The sequence below is a fragment of the Fringilla coelebs genome (genome assembly GCF_963513975.1).
Source record: "Fringilla coelebs genome assembly, chromosome: Z".
Taxonomy (NCBI): Eukaryota; Metazoa; Chordata; class Aves; order Passeriformes; family Fringillidae; genus Fringilla; species Fringilla coelebs.
This window is the reverse complement of record NC_140031.1, coordinates 15,282,512-15,304,678: the sequence shown is the minus strand read 5'-3', so window position 1 is coordinate 15,304,678 and position 22,167 is coordinate 15,282,512. Positions and strand designations below refer to the sequence as shown.

Sequence of the window (22,167 nt, the reverse complement as noted above, 5' to 3'; positions counted from 1 at the left end):
AAAATAATAATGTACTTTCATTATTTGTTTTGTTTTTACTTTCAGAGATAATGTTTGCTTTATTGTTACTCTGGTGCAATGCAATCCTTTGTTTTTGAAAAAAAAAAGTAATTAATTATTTAGGGTCTCTTAACACTAATAATATTTATGATTGTTTCTCCTCTTATAAAGAAACTGACTACTCCCACTCCATAATCCAAGGGGTGTAAAAGGGATGAACATTATTTGTTGAAACTATATGTGAGAAATATGTGACCTCCATGTGCTGGGTGCAGGAGAAATAGGCCCTCAGCCCCAGAAGAGTCCTCTGTCTTCTGTCACGTTTTGTCCAGTTTGCCAGCAGAGAGGCAAGGATGAACCATAGCATCCATGTCTCCTGCTTCTCAACAATGAGCTGTTCTGCAGCTCACGTTGTAAAGAAGTACAAATGGGCAGAATAAGTGCAGGACTTGTGCAGAACACAGTCTGAATATTTAACATGAGGCATGTTTAAAAAGTAAGACAACTTCTTTATTTATTTTTAATGTGTTTATTTCAGAAATAGAAGTCAGATGGTAGCCAGTCAAACCACAAAGGATTTCCCAGAATGATCGTGACTGTGGGTTGGGATTTTTTTTCAATTTTATTTAGCAATGGCATTTTAATGTCTAGAAAACATGTGGGTGACCCAGGAATGAATATTATTTTGTTTTTCAGGTCATCAGAGGAGAAGGAGCTGTATTTGTCAGGTTGATTTATCAAAAAAAAAAAGGTTGCTGTTTATTGCTGCTTCTGGGCCTGGGAATATTAGAGCAAGTTCCATGCAGGTGGACTCACCAAATGACAGGGTCATTTAAGCAGGTGATAAATTGTCCAGAGTAATTTCAAAATTGTACTTCAGGGAATACAGCCTGTAAAGAATTGAGTAAGTGCTACTCCACATCCAGCACTCTCTCAGAAAGCTCCCTGCAGCCTTATTGTTTATAGAGCATCTCTACAGCACAGGAACTATGTAGACAAATATTTTTCATGGCTCTGTAAAACCATAACTTCTCCTGCTCTGTTTCCTTCCTAGAGTGAGGCTACACACATGCACATCCCACAGGCACACAGCAGTTATGCAGCTGGAAAAGTATTTGGAGATAAAACTTTATCTGTCGTGTGGGATACAGTTGCTTGGAAACCCCTCATATTTTTTTTCACCACCTCATTAGAAATAAGAGGGGCTGATAAATAAAGAGGATCTTCCACCATCCCCACAAAATACTTCAGGACACCCTGACTCTGTGAAGGGTTCAGCTTACAAACGTGATCATGGCAAACCTGGTCAACTGGAAATGTTGTAATCAACAGCAGACAGTGTCAGGAGACGGCAGCCCTGCTGGGAGCAGCCGGTGCTCCTCCTGGCACTCACCACTTCTGTAGCTCTGGGGTGTGCTTCAGTGCTGCTTTTTCCATCCTTGTCAACCACATGTGAGGTGCTGTCACCCAGTGCTCCTGATGGCCCTGCCTGAGTAGTGCACAATCTTAGTCCATTTCCATGCATGGTGAGTTGGTTTTCACCATGTGTCGGTTCTCCTCCCTCCCTCCACCTCTGTGTTATCCACTGTTCGCTGCCTGGGCTATTAGCTGTGCCACAGGCTTTGGAAACACTTGAGGCATCTAGTGCTGGTGCTGCCAAATGCAATGATATAAATACCTCTCCATCCCACTGCCACTCTGCAATTGCGTAAATACTGTTCTTGCTATTCGCTCTCCGTCACAGCACAGTCACAGAAATGTAATCTGCAGCGCAGGGAGCACACAGGATAAATGGCTTCAGGATTTAGCCTTCTGGAAACAAAGGGTTCCTGTAATTTAGGATTAAGTTAGTAAAAGGAAGATGATTAAAATATCATTGAAAACTTGCAAACTCTTGCATTTTTATTGTAGGCCTTAAAATAATGCTTTTCTTTCTCTGTCCCATTTCCTGGAGTTGAGTGATTTTGCAAATATCTCAGACTTATAACTAATTTCTTTTTATTTTTTAATAACAATTTTTAGCCATCAGTTTCTGAGGGAAGATTGATGGGTGTGCTAATATGAACAACCCAAAGGATATTTTAAAGTGAATCACAGGTTTTGCAGGGTAACCTAAATCGCAGTAATACTGGCTCAGAGTTGGCATTATTGCTACAATGTCGTAGTTGAACTACTGACCTTTTCATAGTAGCCATTGGGTACAGTAATTCTAAAAAAAGGATTGGAAGAGTTACTTATTCTGGACTTGAGAATCTTTTATGAGTATTTTTTGATATAGTATTCATGTTCTCTATTGGAGTGTATAAAAGAAAAAAAGAGGATATGGCACAGGGACAGGTTATAGAAAAACTAGAACGTGGAATGGATGAACTGAAATTGTACTGCGGGGATACTCTGGAAAACAATTAGGGGGGGATGCTCTGGAAAACAACAGAAATTATGGGAAAGTCTCATCTACTTACTGAAAGTAAATAGCTTCCCTCCAGATGATTAGTAACAGAAGAATCTGCCTTTCAAAATACAAAGTGAGCCAAAATCTGTACTCATTTGGAATTGCTTATAATTGGCAAAAGGAAAGTAAGGATACTCTTTTCTTAAAAATAATTATGTTCTATTTTTTAGAAATCTTTCTTCTCTTTCAAATGTAAGCAGCCTAGAGAAACCAGAAAAGGAAAACATCAGGATGCTTAGTGCTGTAAAATAGGACTAGAGAGAAAAAGACTGATGGAGAAGTGAGAAAGTTGATCGCAGCCTGTATTGTAAAGGAATGCATTCAGCCAGCAAGAAGGAAGTTCTGGGAACAGCAATGTAAATGGAATCAAAGATTCCAAGGAAATATCCCAAGAAAATGTTCCAAAGTTTTCCTTCTGTTTGAGGAAGAATTAAAAAAATTGGGGGCACATGAGATAATTCAAAGAAGGGCATGTTTGCTTCAAGTTCTTAATCTGCAGTTTTGCTTCGCCACATCTTTTCCATTGGCTGCCAGACTGCCATGTATAAATTATGCTGCTGCTCATGAGCCAGTTTGATTCCAGCTGCACTTTGGAGACAGAGAGAAGCAGAAGGAGGCCATAGCAAAAAGGCTGTGCGAGGCTTAGCATGCTAATCCCCCTAAGAAACCAAAAAGTGAAGTGCATTTGGTTCAAAAGAGGTGTGAAATGAGAAATGTTTTTGCTTTGTGCTCAGTGTTGCAGTATTTCAGCACAGAACCGTGGCCTGTGATGTCAAGGAGGAGCTAACAGAAGCACAGACCTGCACCAGCCATCCTGATGTGAGGGTGCTTTAATTGCTGGTGTGCTTCTAACAGGTTGGAACTGGAGATGGGGGTCAGAGAGTTAAAGGCTGCATGGATTGCTCTTGAAAGCAGATGAAATTCTGTCACTTTTATGAATAACAAGCTGTGAGAAAGCAGCCTAAATTACTGTGCCTTCAGCATTGTGGTCTGGGCAGGATATTTACCAGAAAGAGCTCACTGTTGGTTGCTAAACCTGTCAGGTTTTCAGAACCCAGGATGAAGCATGTAGTTCTGTGGAGCAGCACACAGCTGATTTTTCTGATGTCCATGTGGATACTCTGGGAAAGGCTGCACACAATCCCACAGACAATCCCTGGCAGTATATCTGTGCAAGAGTGAAAGGAATGAGTGCATAGAAGGTTGTTCCTGTCCCCAGGTGCAGGCTGGATTTAAATATTGGTCTGAACTAGGTCTGGCAATGACATCTAGAAATGTTCAGCAGAAATGCTGATACATGAAATCAAAATAGTTGAGAGGGCAGAAGTTTTCCTGGGAGAAGCAATGGTGTGTGGTCTACCACAACATGAATGGCCAGCTGAAAGCCATTAATTGTGCAAAAGATGTGTATTTGTGTAGTGTTCAGCAGCAGCTCTCTCAAGACTGGGCAGTCACATAAATCTGACTGGAACGATGAAATCTTAGGACCAAATCTCTGGAGAGGGACTTCAGGTGATCACCTGGGGTGACTCCAGTGTCAGCAAGAGCTCTAGTAGGGAACCAGTGCCAGCTTTTGGAAAGTGCAGCTAGTGGATCCATCTTTTTTCATTAGGTATAGTGGTTAATGAGGTATACTAGTTTAAAAAAAAAAGTTACCAAATGTAAATTTTGAGAGACTGTATTATAGTAAATACTATGAAAGGAACTTATGCATTAGGCTTGCTGTACACTAACAGTTTTCTTTGTAAAACAGTTTTATTTTTCAAAATACCTTAGCACAATAAAACAACCATGTTGAAATTTTAAATGATTTAATATTGATTTATTTTATCAAAAAACAATGGAAAAAGTCTAGACACAATGGCCCTGCTTCAGCCTTTCATTGTTAAAATTGCTAACATTAAAATGTAAAATCTAAGTTGATTCTGTATTGTATGCAGACAAATTTTAGTCATCAGACACGAGTGTCAATTTAAAATAGATAGAAAATACATAAAAATCAAAAAAAACCAAGTAAGACCATGAAAGAACACTTGTTTCTTCTTCCTGTATTTCCTCTTTTCTAATACTACCTATATGTCTGGTTTGTCTCCTGGATTTTTTTTCTCAATCTCTTACTTTTTTAAGATGACAGGCTACCTGTAAAAAATTTGAGTATTAAGGGCTGTGAGCAAATCATATTTGTGTGCATGCAAGCATACTCTCTCTTTTCCTAATAATCATAGCCATGTATTTCTCAGTTGTTGAGCACAGAAAAATAGAATAATTCAGCATATGAAAAATTCAGCTCAGTTTTATGTACTAAATCAAATAAAAATCAAATAAATAGTATTTTTGAAGAGAGACTATCACTTGCAAATTTCCGAAGCAACTTCTTTAAAATATTGGTGGGTTTTTTGTTTTGTTTGTATGTTTGTTTTTGTTTGTTGGTTTGGTTTTGTTTGGTTCTTTGGCTGTATGTTGCTCTTTATCATGCAACTGAATTCTTAAATTCTGCTGGTGATTTTTGATTCAAATTATTAAGATTATGATTCTGGTGTGTTCTTTCTACCTGCCCAGCAATCTTTTTAATTAAACCTTTAAAACTGTAAAAGATGTCCTCCGTGTGATTTTGAGTGGCAGGAAGATTTTAACTGTAAACTTCATTTGCACAGTGATCTTCATTTCCTACAAAAAAGGTTCTCTATAATTTCATTCAATTAGCCATATAATTTTTAGAATAATTTGTCAATGTTGTGAAACATTGGCTTAGACCACAAGTCACTGATTCCTCTCTGGAAGAGTTATTTATCCACATATGTTCTTTTACATGTTATTTCCTGGATTTTTATGCCTCTGAGTTACTGTGACATAAGTGACTATGATTTTCAGCAGAGCAAATGAATTTCATGTGTTTAAGGCCTTAAGCATTCAGCTGCTGAACAGTTCCAAATTTCATGCAATATCATGCACTAATCAACTACCTTGAATTGTACTGATAATGTTGGTTTTTTTTAACTATTGGCCTATGAACTATTCAATTAAATTACTAGCAAAAACAAAATTCAGATTCCAATACGGTGTGGAATTTTGCATATTTTTATTCACAGCTTAAATTTATTCTTAACAACCCAAATCTATAAACACTAAAACAATTGTGCCTCATAGAACAACAATTCTTGGGCTTTTCAAAGGGAAGGTATTGCATGCTATTAAAAGAAAGCATTTAGAACCAGTTTCATCTCAGAACTTTTATTCCACAGGAAATTTAACATAATTACTTTAATTTTCAATTCCTTGCCCATTATTTCCATGTTTGGAAGATTAACCTCATCAGCTTCAGAAAGACATCAATTTAAATTCCCCAGAAGAAATATTCTTCATTATTTCCATTGTTTTCAATGAGATCATTACACTACCATATTATAATTAAGACAATTGATTTGAAGCTCAGCTTTGTGGCAATGTGAGTTTGGGAGAAGGCATCAGTAAAAAGAACTGTGCTTAATGAACCATCCACTTAAATCTCAAAGTGATACTTAGAGGAAAACTTTCTTTGGCTTTTCTACACTCACTTCCCTTTGCTTCCCAAACCTGCATCTGCTGAGACGTATGACATACAGATCTAGTGAAAAATTTGTTTTACAACAATAGTTTCAGATATAGTTTTTGTAAATGTAAAAAATTCCAAGTTTCTGTGTATATCCAATCTTCTAGTACTTTATATACTATTAAAAAGTATCTGATTTCATTTTGTATTCACAGAGATGGGAAGATAAAAATATTACTACCTTAAAATTTTTTTTAGAAAGAAGGTAGGGAAAATAGTGAGGTTGAAAGAAGTTTGATGCATGTGTCCCATTTGTAAAATGATAATTGTAAAAATATTTATAAATGTATAGAAAGCATTGTAGCTGCTCTGTGTTTATTAATTTTGATTGAATAACTGTTTGATCCAGGGGCCTGTGGACTGGATAATTTTCCACCCATTTCAATGTAAGCTACAGTCAGGGCACTGCTCTGTTCTCTCTCCTAAATACCTGTCTCTTAGGAAAAGACCTAGTGTGCTGAGGCTAGAGTGTAATTGCCACCAAAGTTATGCCTTAAAAATGAAAATAAAAATGAGTTCAGGGTTTGAGAGACTTGAATGATCAAAAATGTTGTAGAATAATTTTATCAAGCGTGCATTTTTTGTGAAGAATTTGCTACTTCCTAGGGTTCTCCCTGCATTTTTTTTTTTTAATTAGATATATTTTATTGTAGATTTCTTAGTAAATGTAAATCTGGTATTTATTGCTTTTTTCAGATCCACTAATTATGAAAACTGCTTGTGTGAGTGTGTTAAAATTGGGGAATATAGACTTCATAATCTGATACTAATTTCTAAAGATGCAGGCAGGTATCTGATATTTGAAAAATGTAGGAAGTGATATTTTTTAGGATTCACATTGCTTGTTCAACTGCCTTTTTAGCATAGTGGAAATCCCTGCCTTGGCAAAGACTGAAGGGGAATAACTTATTTCTCTTCTCTTGTTGCTGCCAAAGTACATTCTCACATTAATAAAAGAAACAGTTTCTCTTGCTCAGCTAGTAAGAAAAATCTAAAATAATATTTTGGGCCATTTACAGACTGGCTATATCTCCTAGCTGCCTTCTTTTTAAGACATAAATAATTATGGAAGAAAATAAGTGTCCCTTCCAGCTCAGCTCAACACTCAGAGTTCTCCAGCTAGGGTTCAGTGATGCTGCCAATGGAAATATTTGACCCATCAAGAAATTTGAGCTGAAGTTCAGGTGATGCTGATGCTTGAAATAATGCTGAAGTGGGAGCAGACCTACACTTCTAGCTGCCACAACTATCAGTCTCCATGTTCATGTACATTTCTAGTGTTATTTGCCATATGGTCACACTCAGTTTGGTACCATGACTTCAGAGGACTTACAGCTGAACTTTGTCACAGAGGCAGGCTGTTTGTATTCTGTGTTTATGTCTTTCTGACAGCTGCAAAATGCTTTTGGTTTGCTTTTACTTTGCTTCACTTCAGACTGCTTAGTCTAACAAGGTACTTTGTGTCATCAGTTTAAGTGATGAATGAGACCTCCACCTCTCTAGAAACAAGTGAGAATTAGCACTGGTGATTTTCTTTCAGAATCCTGAATCCTGTGGCATTTGCTTGCTTTTTTCTGTGTAGAGAACAAGTCACTGCTCCTCTCTATTTAGATGTCAAGACAGGTCCCACACATTTATCACACGAGGATAACAAAACCACACATTCTGAGAGTGAAGTCATGCCCTCTGTGTGAGAGTTAATATTTAGTATAGCATTGGCCAATTTGCAGTATTTATATATGGTATTTGCAGAATTTATACATGGTAAATAAATATTGCAGGACTTAAATATGGTAAATAAATGTTGCTTCCTGGTTATATGTGACCTTTTCAAGTCATGCCTAAATATTCCTTCAGCAAAGTAGTTCTGTTAATGCTTTCAGGTTTAACCTGTCACATTTCTATTTTGTTGTTCTGTTCTTTTTGATCAGCAGAAGCTGGCTTCTATTTGTACATTTCCTTGAATTGGAATAAATGGGACTCCTATTATAAAACCTAATGTCAGACTGACTCCATCTAGAAAGTAACAAATTTTAAAGGTCACATAAAATAGGCCATTCTCAGCTCTTTTTTTCTGACTATGTTTGATTAAAAATAGTTTGCTCTGTTTATTATGTTTTACCTTCAGGGCCAACTAAAGCAGAAGCATATCTTTGCATTTGTCGTTAGCTTAAGGTCACAAATGCAATTGGATTTGATAATGCTATATACCTTTTCCCACTACTGAATTATCAATGATGTATTATTTATCATAAAATTAAGCACACATATCAGGAGTCAGTTGAGTGTAAAATGTTACCCTGAGGGCACAGCCAGGCATTTCAATCAATGCATGTTTACATCTGCTTGTGCAGATGTATTTCCAGTGTAGAGTGTGATAACCTGCAATTCTCAAAGAAACTGGCTTTGGTAGGAGTTGAATCAGACCTGTGGTATCCCAAGTGATATTTATAAAGAATATCTTTTGAAGTCGATTCTTCAAGTATGAAATAGATAAAGAAAAAAGCCATGGTTGCCTTTTGTGCTTTGAAGAAGATTGAGAGATGGATGCTCAAAAAGAGGCATTATGCTCTCCCTTTTATATTATTTCATTTCCAGGGAAGCTTTGTTGCAACTACTATCTTAAAAGTAAACATTCAGCTCACTTAGGAGAATTCAGATCCTACTGTTTGTAATCTCTGTTTAGTTGGTGCTTTGAGAGATAAAACTAATAATTTTGGGGATGACCCAGAGACTGAATAAAAAAAAACCCTTGTCACTTTCTGAGCTGTTATTTTGCCCTGCAGTCTAGCTTGGAGGGCCACTGCTGTAAGTACAGCTTTCAGCATGCCTTCCAGAGCTGCACATGAGCAGCTCTCCCTTTTCCCCCACTGTGGCTCTTTAACATTCCAGACTCCACAGCTCACCACAGGTGAGCTGCATATTCCACAGGTGCAAGTGCATATTGCCCAAGGCAGGTTGCAGATCTCCATTTGAAGAGTAAACCTGAGATAGCTTTATGATGCTAAGCACCTTTAGTACTTCTGAGAAGTACAAGAGGTGTCTGCATGACCTCAGTGAGGTGAGATTTGAATAAATTTTTCTAGGAAATTCCAAATTTTTTTCCTTCATTTAATCAGAATAAAATTCTGATGATTTATGAAAATTAATTTTTATATAAACTGAACCTGTAGATCAAAGACAGTGGAATAACTATCCCTGAAAGTGTTCAAGAAATGACTGGATATGGCGCTCAGTGCCATGGGCTAGTTGGCAGGGTAGTTCAGACAAAAGTTTGACTTGCTGGTCTTGGAAGTCTTTTCCATCTTTTTTGTGGTTCTGTGTGATTCTGAACTGAACTAAAAATCAAAGCTGAACAAGTATTACATACCAATTTTCAGAAGGTAACCTGTGCATTCTCTGACTGCAGTTCAACAGCATTTGTATTCACTTGGTTAAACTATATGTGTCCTATTAATTTAATATGACAGCCCTAAAATGCAATTAAGCACATGGGCTGGTAAGACTGGAACGTTTTCCATCTCAGGCTCAGAAATCAAAGTTAGTAGGACCAATTTGATACATACATTCCATTATAAATGTGAGGAAGGAATAGTCTGCTTTCTGCTTCTTATGTGGGAATAAAAAGAGTCATTAATAAAGTGTGAGTGAAAACTGAGATAAAACATGTGAAGTCTGACTTCTTTAGCAATTTATTATTCTCTGTGAGCAATATTGTGCCAAAAGACTGGAAACTGTTAACCTGTGGTTCCATTTCAGCCATTGTCAGAGGCATTGTCAGTTATTTTCAGGAAGAAAATTAAGGTTTCCAGGCTATTGATAAAAGCTTGTAAAATTATTAAAGGAAGAAATTATGAGTTCTTAGAAGTGAGTTCACAGGCTAGATTTTTTTTTTTAACTTTCAAGTATATGGGAACTATGAAAAATGACAGTACTATAGCCAAACACATGCAAACATAACAAAAACTGAAGTTGAGTAGTAATTTAAAAGGAGAAATATTTATGAAATTTTTCCTATTATATGAAATGAAACTTTGGCAAGAGTTATTTCTTAGGAGGATTTAAATTTTTTCTCATGAGGAGTAATCTGAAGTAATTCTAGTAATTTTTTTAGAGATCTGTTGTCCAAAATTTACTCTCTTTCTGGTTAAACTAAATATTTAGGTATGAAATTAGGAACCTAAATAAAGTGGCCAGATTTTCAAATGTATTTTGAAGTTGTAATTTCCTCTTATTTTCATGGCATTTTTGCATGGTAAATGTTTAATGATAACCAAACATTTATATTTAACTACGTGAGTGCAGGGCTTAGGAGCTTAACTTTAGTTTTGTGCAAAAGTTTGAATTATTTCTGTTATGAATACTATCTTGTTAAAAAACCTGTTAAAACAGAGAGATTTGAGCACACATCTGTTCTTCAAAATCAAGGTAAACTGATTTGTGGTCTTCTTGTATTTCTGTCCCAGTGGAGGACCAGCTGATGGGCAAGCCACCATTTCCTCAAATGAATGGAATTAGTTTCCTGTCCTCCTGTTTATCTCTGAGAAAACTACACATATCTCCTAAGACTTTTAATGAGATTTAGCTCATTTATACAAGAATTGTAATTTGTGATTACCAAAAAAAAGCTATAAAAATGTGGCTTCTTTTACTCCTCCTGTTTCATGGTATCACAATCAATTCCTGAATGGAAGAACATTAAACATGCAGTATATGACTTCAGGCCACAGGGCATTTTGGCTATAGTCTAAAAAAAATCAACACATCCCACCCCTCCCACCCCTTAAGTCTAAATATGTCAATACAATACCACAGGCAAATATTATTGTTTACATTGAACAGTGTATGCTTGCAGTATTTAATTTTTTTTTCCAAACAAACACACATTTCCATAAGTTCCTTTTTGAAGAAAAACTGTCAGATACTATTTGCTGGATAGTGGGAATGCAAAGATTTTTTTAAATGTTTTTCCAACACTTGCTTAAGATTTTTCTGTTGGAGTAATCTTATTTAACACGGAGGCATCACAGTTATTAGGATAGACTATGCAAATATTAGACTATATAGCCAAAAGATAAGCAATAAAAGAATGGTATGTTTGAAATGCTGATAAAATGTTAGCATGTTATGCAGTCTAGATCATATCCTGGATATGTTCAAGCATTTTTAACATCTTAACACTAAGCTTCACAGAAGCTACTTCTGTAGCAAATCATTTCAGAAATGGTGGAAGTTTGCAGTGTTGTATGCAGACTGTGGGCAGTCATTTCCTTCAATGGCTTTGGTTTCATACAAAATTTCCAACCTTCTAGCATTCTTGCAGTATGTGACCGTTTTGGCAGAGGCACAGTAATGATGCAAATACTTTGAAGAAAACAGTGACAAGAGGAAATAGTCCTGGAAAAGCCCAAACCCAGCAGCACAGTTCCTAAGCCCATGGTGGCAGAGTCAGGGTGGGGATTCAGGAGCCTTGGGTGTATGTGATTGCTGGGGTTTGGACTCTGGACCAGAGTTTTGACAATCAGGTCTTTCCCTGGGGGTCTTACAGTAAAGCCTGATGGGAAACTTGAGGGAAAAAGTTCCAACGCTTTTCATGTGATCAGGAATTGTCTGCTCTTTGCAGTTGCAGTATAGGAACCATGTTGACAAAGTACAACCTAAATGGCAGCTGGTGTTCCTAACCAGTAGTAATCCTTGCTATTTTTTCCAATCCTTCAAAATAAAGTAATTTCAGTGCACACATCCACTATTTTGTTTCATAACAGCTACTGAAACTGAAGCTATTGAAATGGCTGTAACATAAGTACATTGCATAGCAAGTAAAATGCATAATAGTGACTCTTTATTTCCATTTAAAGAGTCTCCTAAATATCAGTGTTATTTTCTCAATTTTGACAGCAGGTAGATAGTATTTGGATAGGATTTATGTTACCAGCCTCTATTTCTAATGACTATTGAACTGAAATTTGGAATGCATTATCTTTCAATCCTCTAGACTGAAAAACATGTTTTGCACAGAGTGTTAGTGTCTGAATTATGTTTCTAATATGCAGGTTTTGTATTTTGGGACTCAGAATATAGAGTGCCATTTTCAAACAACAGCCAACTCCCATGAATGGAAAGTTAAAGACAGAACAATGTGCTCTCCATATTTGTACTTGTACTCATTTGCAATGTGGATACTTTACCTCTGCCTTTAGTTTGGATATGTAAAATTTAGGACACAAACTTTCCCTCTTTTATGTGTGATTTTTTTTTAATTTAAAAATGCAAAATTTCATGTGCCAATATGCCCATATATCTCTAGCCATATGATGTTTTCAGTCCTAAATCCACTGGTTTCCATGTCTAGCCACACTACTAAATAGCATTTTAGGCTTAAAATTCAATGAAACACCAATTGCACATTCTTCCGCTTCTAAATATAACTGCTGCATAGTGATAATTGTGCATATTACAATGTTATATGTTTATCTTTAGTTGGTTGAATTGTGTAAGTATTATGTCTGTATTTAGAGATGGGAAGTACATTAAAACCAGTGTAGCAGAGAAGTGCTAAATGCATTTTTTCATACTATATCAGCAGTTGTCTGCTGCTCCTCATGCAAATTCTGTCCAGCAAATTTGCCTATGAGAAACCTGAGGATGTCTCTGTTGTTTTTGAGAATTTTATGTGTGATTTACTGTAAGACATTTTTCAGATGTAAATGGTTTGTGTCTTAAGAATGGAGAGATACATTGAAATCCAACTTACTGTATTAGTTTGATATGAAATTATCTACTACAGTAGCCAATGAACAGCCACGGAATTATCAGAATTTTAAGGAAAATTCTAATTATTAAGAGCTATCAGCTACCATTTTGTCATTTTTGATTGGTGAACTGGTATATACAAATTGGATTAAATTATAGAAGTAGAAGCCAAAAAAGTGTAACACTTTCTTGTATTATTTCTTCACTCAGATTTTTGTGCATTTGAGAAGGTAATAAATGCAAAAATTAATCTTTTGAAGGGGTCATTAAATCTCCCACAACTTTTGGGTATTTAAATACCAAAGTCATGGATAAGGAATGGTATCACTAGCTTTACCAGGTATTTTTTAATTTGTGAGTCTTGCTTCAATTGAAAGGAGTAGGAGGTTTTTAGAAAACACTTTAGTGGGTGACTTCTATCCAATATATGCCTTTCTCAGGAGCTTACATAACTCTGGCATGCAGCCAAGAGTCAGGTGTGTCAGTATGGTTCTCTGCTAAAATTAATGTGCTCAAATTAATGATCCTGCCTTAGAAACCTCACCTTTTTTAGAAGTTCAGGATGACACTTCTCTTCCTTTAACCTGCCTGATGAGAATTAAATCAGTTTAATTTCTGACTTGCAACATGTACATCACCTGTTATTTTTTTCTGCAGATTTTCCACATGACATACGATCTGGCCAGTGCAGTGGTGAGAATCTTTAATCTGATTGGAATGATGCTCCTGCTGTGCCACTGGGATGGTTGTCTACAGTTTTTAGTACCATTACTTCAGGATTTCCCACCAGATTGCTGGGTGTCCCTAAACGGTATGGTTGTAAGTATTGTTCATTTTTCATTGTGCTTTCTAAACATTATTTTTCTAAACAGTTAGCTTCAGAATTTAGTTTCATGCCTAGTAATATGCTGCCCTGCAAACACATGCCTAATAATATGCTGCCCTGCAATTTATTCAAGGTTAGTTTCATATTTTGTTGGCTCACTTGCTAATGAACTAAAGTTTGTTTTGTAGTCCTCATGGTCAATAAAATGATATTGACTCATTGTCAGTAAATGAGAAAATACTTTAAGTTTTAAAGTCATCCTAGTTTATTAACCCTTATTCCCTAAAAAAGCCACCAAAAGAAATATGGAAACACTCAGTTCACCACTGCTTTCAGTTTAGGCCATAGTTTCAGAATGCTGCTGAAGGTAGATTATTGGTGTTAGTTTCATGTAATGTTATCCTCAGTTTGTAAACTTCTGAGTCATGTAATAATCCATGGCTCCCAACACACAGATCAAGATTTTTATGAGTAAAATAAGATAAATAGACTCAGTTGTAGGATAGTTTTCTTTGTGGGAACAGAATGTTCAAGGACAGAATGTGACTGTGCGTTATTTTTAAGGACAGTTAATGACTTTCTATTTAAAGGACAATGGCTGTGAAAAATACTTTTTTTTTTTAATCAAGTCAGATAATGTGGCAGTATACAGAACATTTTTATAGGAAATACAGTGAAATTGTTGGAATGGGTCTATAGCCAAAACAAAAAGCCCCAAGCAGCTCTCTCATTGGTGATCTGAAAATATATGTCTCTCCAGTTTTTGTAACCTTAGGATCCATAAACCATCACCTTTATTGTAGATGGGCATCTTGCTCAGTGTCACATATTCCTACGGTAGAACCATAACAGTATTTGTTCCTTTATGAACATGATACTGCACATTAATGTGGGAGCTCCTTGACTAAGCCTGTCAGTCATACAGACAAGTATTTGCAGTCATCAGGCAACATCTTTAATGATAACCAGCATGTTTGCTGACGCCTCATTGTGCCTGCTTTTCTAAAAAAATACTGACATATCTTCAAAAATGGGATTGCTACAATAAAAGTAGGTCACCACAGTGCTGACTGGCACATCTTTCCATTCTGCTATATCCTGTGTTCTGCTTTCTAACATCTTCCATTCATTTACAAAGTATAAATTTTCTACCAGCTTTTTAAAGATCTGGATGGAAATCATGCTAGCGAATGAAAGGAAGCCTTGGATTACACTTAATTGAAGTATTTAACTTTAAGAAAACACTAAACTATTAAATTCTCTGCGCTCCTTAAGAGCTACATTCAATCCTAAGAAAGCTGTACACACTATGCACATGTTCAGACCCTTCTTTCTGCCTACCCACATTCAGAGTTTTTTTATGGAAACAATATTCTCTACTGTCCACATAAACTTGAGAAGATCCTTTCTGAAAATTGCAGCACTAAGATTTCTTTTATCAGCAACTGAATTTGTTAATGTTGAAAGAACATTGGGGAGAAATTTGAATATAAAGTTCACAGCATAAGCAGTCTTTTAGGCCAGAGGCAAGAGAAAGAGAGATGGGATGCCAGCCTGGAATCAGGAGCATATTTAAGACCACTCTTAGGGAAACATACAGACCTTTCTAGATGTGTCATGGTGTTACAAGACATTTCCTAGTTGTTTTTCAGCTCTGGGAATGAATTCTCTAACACTGAAAAAAGACAGTGAGGCTGTCATGGGCTATCAGTCTTCTAAAATGATAGCAGAAACAGGAGGAGGTTGATAATGATGATGATGATGGTGATCTGCTTTTGTGGTGCGTTCAGAATCTAACTGTGGGAAACTTTACTCTCCTGGTATACTGTAGCATATACTAATTTAATCTACGCTGAATTTTAGCTTTTGATACTGAAATGACTGCACTTGGTAGTGGGGTTTGGATGCAAAGTAAAATTTTAAACTTATTAATTGTGATCACTGGCTTGAAGACTTATTCAAGCAAAGGGGTGCTCAGCCAGAAAAAGTTAGTTTTTCCGAGATGTAAGTCACTGGCAAGTCAAAGCTTTTGCAGATAATCTGTCAATAAAGGAAGTAAGGAAGTTGGAAGGATGACATGGTGTCTCCTCAACTGACACAGCCCAGCCTACTCTTCCAGTGCATAGTTCCATTCTGTTTTGCACATTAGTTGCTCCAGGCTGCAGAGTGAAAGAACTTCTAAAAGCCTTGTCTTGAAAGCTGTTTCATCTGTCTGAACTGATCCACGAAAAGTATCCAAGTGCCTAAGGCATGCTCATGGTTTTAATTTATAAATACTGTAAAGAAAAGTAACGTAGATTAATGTCACAGAGGAATAGGAAAATGAGCCCAGGTTGCAGGTTGCTTACTACCTCTTTGAACAATGTGACTGAGTGCAGTTATAACAGAACAAATTAGTTGGATTTATGTCTTTGAAATGTTATAGAAACCTCATAGTGCAACACAAAGGAGACTATAAAATGGAGAGTCCTCTCTGTAAAAGGGGCAAGATCACCCCTGGTTAACACTGTACCAACCTACAACCTAAGTAATTCAACAAAATTGTTCAGATCCCATTGCTATCCTCTCTGCCATGATAATAATTATGAGCCCATATTGTGTCTGTACTCTCAGCTTGAACCTCTTGGCACTTCCTGACCTAGGCCCTCATCTTGCAATGAAATGACTGCCAGAGCTGACATCTTCCAGAATATCAGTGTACTGGCCATTAAAAATAAGAACACTGGTAAATACAATGTGAAAGTAACTAGCAGCTGTTTCCCCCCCATGCTCCCCTCACTCTAGTCACATTCCAGCCCATCCATTACAGACAAAATAAGAGTAAATTACTTGTAGGAGGGAATATAGCTCTTTGATGCGGTTTTAGTTTTTTTCAAAACCAGAATTTTTTAATTCCTGAAGAAGCTCTTTTCTGAAGAAGTTTCACAGACTTTCTTAATGATGCTGCCTAATTGTTCCTTGGTTCAGAAAGCCTATTATCTGCAGCTCCTTGTGTGATTTATCCTCAGCTTTCTGATCTGCATTGCTTTTGACTAGTGTCCTTCCATAATGACTCATAGATTAAACATTTTTGTCATGCCTCAGAGTCTGAGTCAGTAGTTCCTTAGAAAATTAAGAGTAAAACTTGCAGATACACACAAAAATTTAGGTACATGCAAAACCAGAAGAGCACAGTGGTCCTCTGCTATAGTCAGTCTATGCAAACCAAGATTCTGCGCTCAGTTTCAGGTGCAGTAATTGCAAAACCAGTGTGTGGGTCCCAGCTGATGAGCTCACCTAGTCATGTCTTGTATGGGAGGGTTTCTAGGCAAGTACAGATGAGAGATGACACTTTTGCCACTGGTGCCATCTGGCCATCTAAACATCACAGCCTGTAATAAAGCATACCTTGCAACAGATCATAACTGACAATATCTGAAGATTCCCAACCTATATGTTCCTGTCTGTATTTGCAATAATTAGTTGTATGGTTAGGAAAACATATGGTCCCTTAAGCAAGGTATTTACCTGGGCATTACAGATCTTTTAATTTACAATGTTTCCTTTGTGAGATAAAAGCGTAGTGGAGAGGTACAGAATTTAACTTGAATGGTGAGGTTTTTAAAGGCCAAAAGAGATTGTAAAGCTTTTGGAATGCCTTACTTTTCTGGCATTTCCCCTGGCACTCAGCCAATGTTTGCTCAGCAAGAGCCCTTCAGGTACTCTGATTTATTTTGTTCGGTCTTTTCCTTTCTGTCCTTGCAGTTGGATTGTTTACAGCTCTTGGGGTGTTCTAGGATGGACTTAGTAACTTGGGATTTTGCATTGTATTGATGCCCATTTGTGTCTCATAATTTCCTCAGGGGCAATAGAAATCAGACTTTCTTCGTCTCTGATGGTATCAGCATTGCCAGTAAAAGAATTTGAGAATTTCTGCTGTAGAATCTGGAAGTCTGTCTCATTATAAAATGAATTACTTAAATTAACATTTGATAGGGAAATTCAGAAAGGCAGGAGATGTTTAGGATTTATAATGCCCTAAGAACTATGCTAACACACATGTAATATATAAAAAAGCTACCCAGAACAAAAATTTTAATTATCAACATTTCTTGCTAATGAGCACCATTTTCAATTACACAATCACTTTTTTTCAGTAAGATCTCTGCTTTACTTATTGGAGCTCAAGGATTTCAATATAGTTATTTTGATATGTTATTCTTCACTGGGTTTTGTCCTTTTTGATAATACATCAGCTTAGCACCTTCTCCCCTATAGCTGGCAATCAGGGAAGCTAATTTTCTCATGAGATTTTTCTGCATTTGATCATAATGTGATAATCATCACTTAGAGCTTCACAAATGTTTTTGAGTACATTTTTATTATTATAAAATATTATAGAGCCAGATTTAAAGCATTAGATTCCTCTGATTTCATTTGCAATGCTGAGCAATAAATGTGTATGTGGATTGAATACCACAGTCCTATCCTGGGTGCTTAAAAAGTATGGACCTTATGGGAATTACCTGATTCCTAGAGGCACTGAGGATGTGGTGCTGTATACTACTATTCTAATGTATTTTTTACTCATATATTTATATTAATGTGTGTCCATTTGGTTAGTGCAATGCATCTTGGAACAGATAAAAGTGTGAAATTACAAATCAGAGATGGACTGGGATCAAAATTAGTGGAATTGCTCAAGTCAGATGCTCTGTTTACAACAGTAATCTGTTCACAATTTGAAAATACAGTAATATCAGTAACAACAATATGTAACTGACATTCTTAGGACTAAGACATACATATTTTTAAATCTGCAGTGAGTAAGTATATTGCTATGTGCAGCTGTTCAGAATTCAGTTGCTGGAGTCTCCTGCCCTCAGCACTGACCTAGTCACTGAAGTCAGTCTGCTTCCTCCTGCATTAAGATGATGAAGTAATGACCTGTTTCACTGGTCTGGCATGAAGTGATAGGCCTGAAAATACAATAGCTCAGGAAAATATTTTAGTTTATGTGATTTTTCAGTAAAATAAACTGCAGGGGGAAAGTCTGTGGCTGTGCAATGCTAAATGACAAGGGAGGTTTAATGCAGACTGAGGACATGCATTAACTGCGATACCAAAATTTTATGCCAAGCTAGTGGGGACTAGAGAAATAGGGTATCTGAGGACACTGTTGATTTAATTCAGTGTGTCATGATCAATGAAGAGGAAAACAAATCAGGTTCTCATTTTTTAGCACAACTGCTGAGGATCTAGGAAGCCCACATAGGTTTTCACTTATGCTTTATTCTGTTCTCTGTCAGACTAGCAGTTAGCCAGCTTTTGCAGACCTAGAATGGGAAGCAGTAATCGTTTTCTTTCCAAATTCCTTATTTCTTTCAAACCTCTTTGGTGTAATATTTGGTACATTTTTTGATGTCTCATATGGCTATATTTTTGACATTAGATTTCTGATGTGCTTGGACAGAAACAGTTATTAGATTTCCCCGGCCTTACAGTTATTGAAATTTCTTTTTTTTTCTGTATATTATTTCTGCCATTAATGTCTTCTCAGATTATAAATGTTACTTTATTGTCTTAAAGCCATGAGCTTATTCAGATGTAAAACCATACAAAATGAAAAATAAAGGTGCAAAATCAATTATAGGGAGGTTTAAAAATGTTTAGAAGTTCAACAATAAGGAAACTTATACTTCAATATCTGCATTATAACTTCCTCAAAAGGGAAAATAGTCATTCAGAGAAGGTGTTTTCAGCTGTAATCACAGAACTCCACCAACTCCGAGAACTGTGAGCATTGCAAAACTCAACTATTGTCATAAGCCCTGCCACTTTATCTTACTCTCACTAAAATGCTTAAAACTAATGCTGTAGTACTGATGTGATTATTTAATGCTGCTGGTGGTAGTTATTTCAGTAGATATTACTGCTTAATGGAAGGATCTAAATTAGTTCAGGTCTGTAAGTGTTGATAGTAGCGCTGTGTTGCTGATGAGATAATAGGTGCTAAAGAGGATGACTTCTGTAATGAATTAGTTGGCTGCCTTGCATGCTTCTGTTTCTTTCAGATAGAAAGCTGGTCTTCCCTATATGGGATTAGAATAATGAAAACAATCATTTAGAGGGAGCATAAAAAAGCAAGCTGATACACTTAAAAGATTCTAACTTACTTCCATGCTTTTTCTGTGTTTTTGAAAGAGCTAGTAGAAATATGTCAAGGAGCAGACAGGAAAGGAAGAACTTGCTTATTTGTAATCAAAATTTGGTTTCCATGTTTCTCTCTCAAGAATCAACACAACTCATAAATGCTGCAGTATATTGTGAAGGGATTTCTGGTAACTGTAAACTATAAAATATTTTATATAATCCTTATACTGTAAAGAATAGAAGAAATTGCACATAATATTGTAAAGCCTATTGTTGTGCTTGATAGACATTCAAGGGAAAAATAACAGACTTCATATAGTGTGCCCTAAGCCATTTCTTTAGTAAAAAATGCATACTAAAGTAAAAACATAAATTGGACCTATCATGTTTTAAGACCTTGTATCCCACATTTACCTTGGAGTAAATATTCAGGAGGTGTTATAAGCACCACATGGCCAAAAGCAGACTCTCTGTTGTAGAAGGGAGTGTTCCCCTTGTTCTGGGGAGAGCTGGCTCAGTCTGCTTTGCTCTGTAAATTTAAAATGTTTGTCTGCATGTAGTGGTACTTTGGGTTGAACTGGAATATAAATGTGAAAAAATTACTTTGAAGTAGATCTCCCTGGGTGGCCTTTTCTCTTGTGATTGGAGTATCCAAAAACTGAACTCTTGGAATATTTGTGCCAGACCAGGTTTCCCAGAATAAATCCAGTGTAGATATATCCAGATGAATACCATTCCTATACAGCTGTTCTTCAGTAAATCTTCTCCTTTTTCATTGTAAAGCTTAAGGAAAATGCACAGCCTAATTCATGATCTATATGATTTAAGACTGTACAAAAATGTGGTTTGCACAAGGTGCATATTTTTGTCAAAGGGTCATTATCACAATCAGATTTTCTCAAGAGCACTGATTTTACTGCTTTTACCTGATGGGTTTTTCCATATCAAATTTGAATTTTCTACACATGGCTATTCAACATCTGACTCATTCTAATATTTAAAATGCATCTGGAGAGAAGTCTCTACTGGGATGCAATTAGACATGAAAAAATGGCCATCTGAAATTGCACATTTAGAGTGCTTGCATTTCACATGGAAAAAAATCAAAGCAAGACACTTTGTTCTGGTTCACATAATTGTAAACCAAGTCACTCTGATACATGAGAAACTTGAGATATAGGTCTGTGTCTACCAGACCTATGTCAATAGTCTGTAGGATTTGTAATCTGGATTCCCAAAATCTCAAATGAAGAAAAGAGGGGTTTATAATATTTCTTTTTAAAATCTGGTTATTTATGAACTTCTCTCTCCAAGGAAATTTTAATATTTCATAATTTCACTTTAATTTGAATTTGAATGAAGCTAAAAGCTTCCCTGTAAAACTGGAAGTCTCAATTTACATTCACTTCTGGGTACCAAAACATGAGGAAAAGCAGGAAATATATGACATTATATTTTCTTCCATTTGTTTTAGCCTACTAATTTTTCTTCATGTCACAAATGGTTTTGCCCATACCATTTATACATATAAACCAGGGATGTACACAGTTTATTTGGGTGTAGGCTGCATGTATTTTGTCTCTTTTAAAAATATAGGGTAATTTTCTTTAAGATTGCTCTCATCCATCTGTTTCCTGCTTTTCCTTCTTTCTGCACAATATACTCATTTGAGCATATTCAAACTGAACTAATTCAAATAGACACCTAAAACTTTCAGAAAATTGAATCTAATAGAAATGATGAAAAAGATTATCTATAGGAAAATCTTTATATTTTCTGAAATATACAGCATCTTATTTATAATGTTTATTACTAAAGTTGTTAATGAGTAAATTTTTAATATCTTGTAGATGTGTGTATAGATGTTTATATATTAATTGTAAAAGCAAGCAATGAATACTTTTAGTACCAATAGCTTAAACTACTGAGTGTCCTTTATATATATTTTGCTTTCTTTCTGCTATCTGGATTTTTATATTTGTTCATTTATGCTTTAGCAGATATTATTGACAACATAAGGAAAAGTACCAAACCCTGTGGTGAAACTTTCTCTGGCCATGTGCCATGTTTAATAATTTGTACTGGGTTTCTTTTCCTCATGTTAGGGGAAAAGCAATGTTATCATTAAAAAAATATTAGTATTTCTCAAAATAATCTCACATAAATAATGTACTAATCTATCTAATTTAGCTGCAAAAGTAAAACCATTTCCCCTCAAATTTCAAAAAAAACATTATTGACATTAACCTAATTTTTTCTCTTAGTTTTAAATCACTGGCGTTATTACAAAATGTTCATTACATTCTCCTGTGAAGTGGATTGGAACAGAGAGAGATATGGACTGTGAGGCCTTGTTAATAAGACAATATTCCCTGTATTTTGGGGTACTGCTAACATGAGAGAGTCGCTTTGAAA

At 36.0% G+C, this 22,167-nt stretch overlaps 1 protein-coding gene across 1 annotated transcript in view; it reads left to right on the top strand.

Annotated features, from left to right (window-relative positions):
- HCN1 (hyperpolarization activated cyclic nucleotide gated potassium channel 1) overlaps nt 1–22,167 on the top strand; it is a gene marked incomplete at both ends in the record, with an annotated part of 192,537 nt that overhangs the window by 89,813 nt on the left and 80,557 nt on the right. Inside the window, one exon of the mRNA XM_084225181.1 lies at nt 13,452–13,613. Within this exon, the coding sequence (XP_084081307.1) occupies nt 13,452–13,613 (162 nt within the window). The remainder of the gene's footprint in view (nt 1–13,451; nt 13,614–22,167) is intronic.